Source organism: Prionailurus viverrinus, chromosome C2 (genome assembly GCF_022837055.1).
Source record: "Prionailurus viverrinus isolate Anna chromosome C2, UM_Priviv_1.0, whole genome shotgun sequence".
NCBI classification, from domain to species: Eukaryota; Metazoa; Chordata; class Mammalia; order Carnivora; family Felidae; genus Prionailurus; species Prionailurus viverrinus.
The window spans coordinates 113337200-113348445 of record NC_062569.1 but is presented as its reverse complement, the minus strand read 5'-3'; the positions used below and the strand labels follow the sequence as shown (position 1 = coordinate 113348445).

The following is an 11246-nucleotide window of genomic DNA, read 5'->3' as shown; positions in this document are numbered from 1 at the left end:
GAAAGTGATAATCAGTGTGGTCTAGGGCATTTAGTTAAAACTTAATATTAAGCAGCATTATATGTAAACTGTACATAAAGAAGGAAAGGATTTAGATATCTGGGCAAAAATCAACAGGAATGAGGGCATGGAAAGAGTCAGTTTTTATGGAAATGAGTGTAATACGGGGAACAGGAATGAGAGAGGTGACAATACATGGATATTTATTTCTTTAGATATCCAAAGTAATTTTCTTTAAAGATGATAGTCTTCTTAATTCTTAGTAATCTTCATACTATTCCTAATATATAAATTTAACATATCTTTTGTATGCTATTTTCAAATATTTACTCAACTGGAAGAATATATGAAAACTTCTTGCTCAGTTAAAAAATGTGTATATATGAAAATTGATTTAAAATTTTAAGGATCTTTAATACAAAAATTGACATCAATGTACCAAATATGGGTACGTTATATTTGTACACTATTCATGCATGAATCCATAAAGACAAAACTTTTCCACTGTAAGAATTCTCCTTGGAATTATAAAAATATTCTTGGGAATCCAGAGTTTCAGAGTTGAGGTTATAAAGCTGACATTTTAGAAGAAGGAATATCCCCTAGAGATTTGTGTGCCTGTGTCCAGAGATAGTAACAGAAGTTTGCAGAAGCTACTCTCTTTGTTATAAAAATTAAAATGTGAAAGGAAAATTAGACACACTCTAATTAGAATTTTATGTCTCCAGAATTCTTATCTCAACAGAGAAGGTGGATATGATTGAGGATAACCACTCCTTGACAACTGAGTTTATCCTCATAGGATTTACAGATCACCCAGAATTGAAGAGCCTACTCTTTGTGGTGTTTCTTACTATCTATCTGATCACTATGGTGGGGAACCTTGGCCTGGTGGCATTGATTTTTACAGAGTGTCGTCTTCACACACCAATGTACATCTTTCTGGGCAACCTAGCTCTAATGGATTCTTGTTGTTCTTGTGCCATTACCCCAAAGATGTTAGAGAACTTCTTTTCTTTTTTTTTTTTTAAATTTTTTTTTTCAACGTTTATTTATTTTTGGGACAGAGAGAGACAGAGCATGAACGGGGGAGGGGCAGAGAGAGAGGGAGACACAGAATCGGAAACAGGCTCCAGGCTCCGAGCCATCAGCCCAGAGCCTGACGCGGGGCTCGAACTCACGGACCGCGAGATCGTGACCTGGCTGAAGTCGGACGCTTAACCGACTGCGCCACCCAGGCGCCCCAGAGAACTTCTTTTCTAAGGACAGAATGATTTCCCTTTATGAATGCATGGCACAATTTTATTTTCTCTGCCTTGCTGAAACTACAGACTGCTTTCTTTTGGCAGCAATGGCCTACGACCGTTATGTGGCCATTTGCAGCCCACTACAGTACCACACCATGATGTCAAAGAAACTCTGCATTCAGATGACCACAGGGGCCTACATAGCTGGAAACTTGCATTCTGTGATTCATATAGGGTTTCTCTTTAGGTTAACTTTCTGTGGGTCTCATCAAATTAATCACTTTTTTTGTGATGTTCTTCCATTATACAGACTCTCTTGTGTTGACCCTTCTATCAATGAATTGATGATATTTATCTTTTCAGGGTCAATTCAAGTCTTCTCTATTATCATAGTTCTAATCTCTTATCTCTGCATCCTCTTCACGATTTTCAAAATGAAGTCCAAAGAAGGAAGAGGCAAAGCTTTATCTACTTGTGCATCCCACTTTCTCTCTGTCTCAATATTCTATGGTTCTCTTCTTTTTGTGTACATTAGACCAAATTCAGTTAAAGAAGAGGATAAAGATATACCTGTTGCTATTTTTTATACTCTAGTAATTCCTTTATTAAACCCCTTTATCTATAGTCTAAGAAATAAGGAAGTATTAAATGTTATGAAAAAAATTATGAAGAAAGTTTTATAACATTCTGAAAAAAATTTCATCCCCTGTGGAAAATTAACTTAAATTTGATAAAATGCTTTTCAAAATATGGAATATTGAGAAAGTAGAAAATGATCACTTTGTATATAAAATATTAAATTACTAAAACATGAGAGTGTATAAGTCAAATAAATAAGTTCAGCAAGGAGAATTTCTGCTACAATGTATTTTGAAATCTGAGCGACTAGCTCCCAGCAGGAATGAACTAAATAATTATTCTTGAGGTCATAAACTGTGTCACAATGAAATTAGTCAAACTATTAACTAATTGTTTCAAAGTGTAATGAGTTACAATTTTCTACAAATACTAGGAATAGAAGTCATTATATATATAAAGATTGCCTCCATTTGGAATTGACAAATTTTTGGAACCTCAAAGCATAATCTTACAAACTCTGGCACATTCCAAGTTCTCAAGAATTAATCCCTTCTTAACACCACCTGTCAGAAGTAAACTGGATATACTTGATTCTCAATTTTGAGTTTATTCAAGAGATTATGTTTGAATATTAATTCACACGGAATACCTATTTTCAAATCAAGAATATTTTCATCTTTAGTGTTTGTCAATTTTACTCTCAAGTTCTCTGAAATAAAGTATCTGTTGACTGATTATTTATCAATCTATAGTTGAAATAGATGCTACTTATTCTGAAATCCCTATGGATTTGGATATTTTCATGCCGTTTGATTAGACATCCATCAAAAGTAAAGTGAAATTCTGAATACATGAAACTAAATGATTTTTTTCTCTCTGATATTATTACTTGTCTTGTTATTAGCAATTACACCAACTGTACGGATTCCAATGTAAATTACTGACATATTCACAGCATTAACAAAAATTTGGGAATGCTGTAAAGCATAAATTAGGCCGAAAATAGTGAAAATTCTAAATACCTAAATACCTGAACAAAAAAGATTTACTGATCACTTATATATGCAAATATGAAAGAAAAATAATTTACTGAGAACATACTATCTGCTAGGCACAAAGCTAGACCTTTCATATATATTGGTTAGACATGATTTTTCATGTTTTTTCTCAGTAAAAATCTCATACTTTGAAACTGAGTAGCTTGCTCAAGTTCATCCAAGTCATTCAGATCAAGCTAGAATTTGTATCAATGCTGCTTGGGAGTTCAGAAAATGGAGATCCCTGTATCTTTGTGTACTGAGTTCTTATGCAGTATCAAAAGTAAAATGTGCCCTAAAAATTATTTTAAAAATGATATTTGCAGGAAAAAAGGAATAAGTATGACCACAGCCGATGTTTATGGAAATAAGCGTGGCCTTGGGAATGGGGGATAAAGGAGGTGAACCATGGAGAGAGTAAGAAAGTTGTTGTTCAGATGTTCCTGAATATGGGAAATAAAGGTGGAAGTGTATCAGGTTATTGAGAATCTTATATGCCACCCAAAGGAATCTGAATTTATCTCAGAGGCATCAGACAGCAAATTCTTCCTAGAACAGGGTAGTATGATTGTATCTTTCAGAAAACTAATCTGGCAATTGAATGCAATGAAGCTGGACACAATAAGACTCACTGTAATGATTCATATATTAGACAATGAGAGCTGAAACTGAATAAAAGTAGAGGAGTGTACAGATATCAGCAACATTTTAAAGAAAAAATAGGCAATTGTAACTACTACTGGGTAATAAAATAAAAGCCTATATTCTTCCTGTGAATATCAACCTAGTCATAACTGATTTCCTTTCACTAATACTTAGTAAGGTGCCTGACACATTTGGCCATTCACTAACCATTTCCTTTAATATATTTTAATATAATTAAGTTAATATGTAATAGGTTTGTTATTTTTATTTTTGAATTAATCAATCAATAATAATAAACACATAAACAAAGCTCTATAGGGTCCTAAACTCTTTTTAAGAGTATAAAGGAAATCCAGATAGCTGAGTTAGATGAGTGTTGTTCCTTTTATTCACTCCCTACTTTAGAGGATATTTTTAATTGTCAGACTCACATACATTGATTCCCTCTCCCTTTCCTAGGGGTACCACAAGTTTTGTTACGTATTTCTGTACCATCCACCCGCAACTCTTATCAACACTGAATCCTAGAGGTCTGTTAAGGGAAGAGTACATGACGTATTTGGGTCCAATGAAACAAAAGAGGTAATTTTGTAGAAGTTTCTGGAATACGTGGTTCCTTTATTTTAAAACAGATCCACAAAAAAGGTAGTCTTCCTTCCTCTGAATGCCATGCTGTGTGGATATGAAATCTGGCACAGTCTACATCCATTTTGCCATCAAGGGAGAAACCTGCCTAGAGACGAAGTCAACACACACAAGTGCACGTAGCTGAGGGAATCACATAGAAACAAACCCAGAGTCACTGGAATTAACCATCCCTTCTGGTTTCAAAATTTAATAGACCTTCTAACTGTTAAACTTGTTTAGGAAAAATGCTTTTATTGCAGCTGAATAAATATTAACTAATACATTCATGTCTCTTGCCTCATCTTTCATTTTATACTTGATTTTAAATTAATTCTCAGACATTCTTTTAGCTTATAAATAACTTTTCACCAGTATCCGTTTAAATATTTGGTGTTTTGTTACATATTTTACTTTTATTTCTATATTTTAATTTCCTATAACCCCACTGAAAAAATGGGGGACACAGAAATTGCACAATTTGTCCACAGAAATATTAATTTGGAGTTCAGGGATCAAATACAGGCTATCTAGCTCCAGAATCCATGTTCCTAACCACTAAGTCACATTGTACACAGCTCAGAGAAGTAAAAGTAGCAAGAGAGGAAAACATTCAAGAAACTACGCTGTAAAGTGGGCAGAGATTCAAGAAAATGTGAATTAGTGACATTTTCCTTTAAATTTATTTTGAAATATTTCAAACCTACAGAAAAGTTGAGAGAATGCTCATGATTTTTTTTTAAACCAAGACTATTAATTAACATTTTACCATATTGCCTGGTAATCCATCTATAAATGTGTACATATATATATTTAATTCACATATGTACATATACATATATATGATAACACTATGACAGTTTACCCACATATCCTTCAACATATATCTCAAAAGAACAAAGACATTTCCTACATTGTCATATCATTACTATCCTCAAGAAATTTAACATCACCTAATACAATGTTCACATTAAAATTTTTCCCATTTTCCCCAAATTGTCCTTGATAGCAATTTATTTTGTCATCAGGAATTCAATTAAATGTCACTATTTACTTTTGGTTATTATCATTCTATAGCTTCCTGTAATCTAGAAGAAACTTCTGGCTTTTGTTTCTTTCATGACATTTAAGATTTTTTAAAATATTTGCATCAGACATCATGTAAAATATCCCACAATCTCTATTTTTGTGACATTTCCTCATGATTAATTTAAATTAAATAGTTCAGCAACACCAGATGTGCTGGTTTTTTTCCTTCTCGCATCATGAGACCTATAACATCAGTTTGTCTTGTTAACTGATTACTTCATTCAAGGCAGTATTCATCAGCTCTTTCTATGATAAAGATAACTGATTTCCTTGCTTTTAAAATCTAATCTGTAGGGTGATATACTGATACCATGTGCATTTCTTGTTCCCTAATAATTTTTCATCAATGGTTTTAGCATCCAATGACAATAATTATTTGAATCAATTATTATAATTGGAGACAGAAAAATGGTGATTGTTTTTCCTTCAAGTGTTATCTGGCTTCATTCTGAGAAACAAGAACTTTACCTCAAAGTCTTTTTTTTTTAATGTTTATTTATTTATTTTGAGAGAGACAAAGAGCAGGAAGGGCAGAGAGAATCCCAAGCAGTCTCCGTACTGTCAGCGTGGAGCCCAATGCAGGCTCAATCTCATTACTGCAAAATCACAACATGAGCCAAGATCAAGAGTCAGACGCTTAACTGAGCCACCCAGGCGCCCCTACCTCAAAGACTTTTTAATAAGTTTTTAAAAATTTTTTGAACAGTTTTGGATTTATAGAAAATAATAAAGACAGTATAGAGAATTCCCATATATCACACACCCATTTTCCCACATCATTAATATCCTACATTAGTATGGTACCTTTGTTATTATTAACGAGCCAATATTGATACATTATGATGAAGTGAAATTCATATTTTATTCAGATTTCCATAGTTTAATCCTGTGTTTTTCTGCTCCAGAATCCCATCAGCATATCACTTTATATTTGGTCATCATGTCTCTTTAGGTCTCTCTTAGGATATGTTATCTGTGACAGTTTCTTAGACATTCCTTGCTTTTGATGTCCTTTGTAAGTTTTGAGGAGTACTAATCAGGCATTCTGTAGAATGTCCCTCAATTGGGATTCTTCTGATGTTTTTCTCATGACTAGACTGCAGAGGTAGCTTTTTAGGAGAAAGACCACAGAGAAAAATTGTCATTTTAATCATATCCTATCAGTGGCAAATACTATCCTCATAACTTATATAACTTTTGATGTTGACCTTGACCATCTGGCTGAAGTAGTGTTTGCCAGGTTTCTTCCTGGTAAAGTTGCTCTTTCTCCACCTTCTCTTACTGTGTTCTTTGTCAGCAAGCCCACAACTAAAGAGAGAAAAGAAATGGTCCAGCTCCCTGGGGCAAAGTATCTATATAAACTGGAATTCTTCTGCACAGATTTGTCTATTCACTTTATTTATTTGTTTGTTTATTTATTCAATCATCTATTTATATCGCTTCTCAGCCTTTTGGCTAAGATCAAGTGTAGTATCTGTTCTTATCAGTTTAATCATCTATTTACATCAGTATGTAATTAATGGATTAATGGATATTTATTTTATACTTTGATATAATTAAGTACTACTTTGATATAAATAAGTACTACTTTATTAAGTAAGTACTACTTTACTGCTCAAATCATTCTAGCTTTGGCCATTAGGAGATGTTTCTGGTGGTTCCTGTGTCCCTTTGACATGCACCATGACCGCGTATGCAGGGTGGGGTTTTTTTTGTTTGTTGTTTAGCCTTTTTCTTTTTTCTTTTCTTTTCTTTTTCTTTTTTTTAACTTTCTGGCATTACAGGATGCTCCAAGCTCATCCTGTAGATTTATTTCCTGCCCTCGTCACTGAATCTGCTATTTCTCCAAGGAGCTATAGTTCCTTTGACTGAATAATGGTATTTGAAACCAAGATCTGGGCCATAGGTATGCTAATTGTTTCTGCAATGTCATTGCTCCTAGGCCCTGATAGCTAGCAGAGAGAGGATGTGTGTGTGTGTTCCTGTCATTCCATATTCTTGCCAGCAATTGGTTGGGTTTATTTATTTTTTTAAATTTTATCCATTCTTTTAGGTATGGCATTATTGTTTTAATTTGTAGTTCCCTAATGACAAATAATGTGGAGCAGCTTTTCATATGTTTATTTGCCATCTGTATTTCTTCTCTGGTAAAGTGCTTGTTCAGACCTTTTGCCCAATTTTTATTGGATTGCTTGTTTGCTATTTGTTGATTTTTTATCAACAAACAACTTGGAGCTCTTTATACAAGTCTTTCATCAGAAATGTGTTTTCCTGGTACTCCCGCATGCATATGCTGACATTTAGTGTTGTCTTTATTTCTCTCAGGCTCTGCATATCTCCTCATTCTTTTTTTTCTGCATCCTTTGGATTGCATACTCTCTGTTGATATAACTTCAAAACTACTAATTCTTCCATCAGTTTAAATCTACAGTTGAGCTTCCAAAGTGAATTTTTTATTTCAGTTGTACTTTTCAATTATAGAATTTCCATTTAATTGTTTTTTACACTTTGTGTCTCTTTATTGACAGTCTCTATTTACATAACATGGCATTCATGCCTTCCTTTACTTAAAGTTAATATTTACTTCCTTTAGTTCTGTGAACATATTTATCATGATTATTTTTAAGGGTTTTTTTTCTATTAAATCCAATACATGGGGGCGCCTCGGTGGCTCCATCGGTTAAGCGTCCAACTTCGGCTCAGGTCATGATCTCATGGTCTGTGAGTTTGAGCCCCGTGTCGGGCTCTGTGCTGACAGCTCAGAGCCTTGAGCCTGCTTCAGATTCTGTGTCTCCCTCTCTCTCTGCCCCTTCCCTGCTCATGCTCTCTCTCTCTCTGTCAAAAATAAATAAACATTAAAAAAAATCCAATATATGATTGCTCTCATGGGCAGTTTGTGTTGCCTGCTAATTTCTGGTGTATGGGTCACACATTTCGCCTGTCTCATGACTTTTTTGGTTGGGAACTGGGCATTTAAGATAAAATAGTTTAGAACTCTGGATGTTCATTCATCCTGAGGTTTTGTTTTATCCTTGTTTATTTGTTTAGTGAGTTGGTCGATGTGTGTGTGTGTGTGTGTGTGTGTGTGTGCGCGCGCGCATGCATATGAAGTCCATTTCCTCTGCAGTGTAAAGCCTTTGTTGTTGCTCTCCAGAGGATGCAACATGCTCACAGTCACTTGGGATGACCATGATTTTAGCAGAGGTCTTTTCATCTCTTTCTTTGATCATATCCCACTGTTAGGCCCCACTAACTCCCAGCAATAGCATGAACTCTCTTTTTTTTTCATGCTATGGGGAATAAGTTGTTCCGCATTCATAAGCGATTAAATTTGGGTCCCTTTGAAGCATGGTTTTTGAGGATAATATTTGAGGCTTGTTCTAACTTGAGGCAGGCTCCTCCCCACTTTCTCCCACCCTGCATCTTTCCAGGCAAACCAGCTGGCCTGAAGTTTCACCAATGATTCCACCAATCTATTAATCTCCTTTTGCCATAAAGTCACTTTCTTTGGGGACACTTTTGACGTCTCTGTTCCTAAGGCCTTTCTTCCCTTTTGGGTAAAATCTCTAAGACTCAATTCCTAGACATGGGAGTAGTGATAGTGACCCACTTCTCTCCATGTGATACCCCAGCTTTAAGAGTGGGTCACTGGAAGTGTGGGGGGTGGGGAGGGCGCCCAGGTGGCTCAGTCAGTTAAGCATCTGACTTGGCTCAGGTCATAATCTCATGGCTATTAAGTTTGAGCCCCATGTCGGGCTCTGTGCTAGCAGTTCAGAGCCTGGAGCCTTCTTCGGGTTCTGTGTCTCTCTCTCCCTCTCTCTGCCCCTTCTCCACTTGCACTCTCTCTCTCTTAAAAATAAACATTAAAAAAAAAAAAAAAGAAAAAAGCATGGGTCACCAGGTAGGCACCGCAAGCAGCCTCTGATCTCAGCTTGCTCCTTCCAGTCTGGAACAACTGCCTGACAACTGAGCTCGGTCCCAAGGTGATCAGGGCCTGGTATTTTTGTTATGCCACACCTAGGGTAGAGTCTCTACCTTACGAGTGTGGACTGGGTGGAAGAAGGGATCCACAAACTCGATCACACTCACCTAGAATTTAATCTCCACAACACATAGCTGGAAGGAGGTGAGAAAGGCTGTAGGCCTGGCCCTTGTGGGAAGTAATATAGTCTACGACTGGTGGGTGGGAGAGATACAAGGAGGGAGTTCTGTGTCCTTGGCTGCACCTGAGTGAAGTGGACCTTTTGTCAGACCGAGCTGGGAAGGCACAGGCAGAGAGCAGGTTATGATTCAAAGGCTGTAGATTCTCACTGTTCTTACCAAGTTTTAATATATTTTCTTGAATGAATGTTTTTTCACTTGCTGCATGCTCTTAGCACAATTTCCACAGATCTCTTTTTCTTTCTCTTTTAGAGGGCATACATGCCCACAGCCAGGAATATCATCCACTTGGTGCCAAAAAACCAGTGGGCAGTGGGAGGGATGCTGGCACCATTAGCCTACCCAGACTGCCGTTGCCTGAAATCAGAGTGGCCACAGTTCCAGGTTCAAGCTCATGAGGTGATGTGAGGTGGGAGCAATCCCTGGCCTTGGAGTCAGGGGTCCTAGGACAGAGTAGAAGAGCTATAGACTTGCTGGGTGTCTCAGGTGAGCCTTGGGTCCACACATTTCAGTTTTCACAGGTTAATGTGGGCACAGAGCCCAAACCACAAACCTCTCATGGCCACTGATGAGAACAGGTGTACAGAGCAAAGCAGCAATGGGCGTCATGTTGATGTCCATCAGCATCTTATTGTCCATGTCAGGCAACCTGATGTTGCCATACTTCACCTCATGCTGGTTTCATCATAGTGCAGGATCAGCAGCATCTACAGGAGGCCCAGGCAGACACCGAATGGAAGCAAGCATGCCACCTGCGCTGGCCGCCAGCACGTTCTTGAGCCTGTCTAGGCAGTAGTAGAGGCGCTCTTCCTCCTCCTGTTTATAGTTGGGGTGCACAACTGCCAGCTCGTCCAACAGAGCTCCAAGCCTGTCATAGACCCTCAGCTGGTCCTTATCACCCAGCAGCCCTGCAAACCGCCACCCAGTATATCAGTGGCCCCACCTCCATGGTCCAACCCCACTGGAGCACTTGGGTGGCCACCCCATTTTCCAGATATTTTTTTAAACGTTTGTTTATTTTTGAAGGAGAGAGTGAGAGAGAGAGAGAGAGAGAGAGAGAGCGAGCGCATGAGTGGGGGAGGAGCAGAGAGAGGAGGAGACACAGAATCCAAAGTGGGCTCCAGGCTCTGAGCTGTCAGCACAGAGCCCGACGTGGGGCTTGAACTCACAAGCTGGTGAGATCATGACCTGAGCCAAAGTCAGACACTTAAGCAACTGAGCCACCCACGTTCCCCTCCAGAGATTTTTAAATCGTGTTTTTTAATATATAATTTTCACCATTTATTCTTCTTTTGAGGAACTGGGCCATGAAACTTATGCTGCCATTCTGAAGTGGACCTTGGCTGTAGTTTTTTCAAAAATGTTCTTCATCAAGTCAAGAATTTCCCTTCTAGCCCTAGTTTGCAGACTAGTTTTTAACTCTATTCTAGTTCTCCTCTAAGCCTTCCCCTGTGTGTAAATCCAGGTTGTCACTTATTAACTGTGGCATATTGAGCAAGCTAATCCTTGCTCTTAGTTCTAAGTGTGTATTCATTAAATACTTCATATACTTATTCAAGATCACTTTATCCCCCCTAAAACTTCAGTTTTTTTTTTAATTTTTTTTTTAACATTTATTTATTTTTGAGACAGAGAGAGACAGAGCATGAACAGGGGAGGAGCAGAGAGAGAGGGAGACACAGAATCTGAAACAGGCTCCAGGCTCTGAGCTGTCAGCACAGAGCCCGACACGGGGCTCGAACTCACGGACCGTGAGATCATGACCTGAGCCGAAGTCGGACGATTAACCGACCAAGCCACCCAGGCGCCCCAAAACTTCAGTTTTTAATGAAGAAATATCAATCCCTACAACCACTTTCAACTC

General features: G+C 37.6%; 1 protein-coding gene and 1 pseudogene across 1 annotated transcript; both read left to right on the top strand.

Annotated features, from left to right (window-relative positions):
- The first annotated feature begins 756 nt into the window (after positions 1-756).
- On the top strand, positions 757-1930 carry LOC125175350 (olfactory receptor 5K1-like). The gene is made up of 2 exons (XM_047875826.1): positions 757-1001; positions 1246-1930. The coding sequence occupies exons 1-2, from the start codon at positions 757-759 to the stop codon at positions 1928-1930; spliced, it is 930 nt and encodes a 309-aa protein (XP_047731782.1).
- Positions 1931-6656: 4726 nt separating this feature from the next.
- Positions 6657-6765, top strand: LOC125175911 (uncharacterized; annotated as a pseudogene).
- The last annotated feature ends 4481 nt before the right edge of the window (positions 6766-11246 follow it).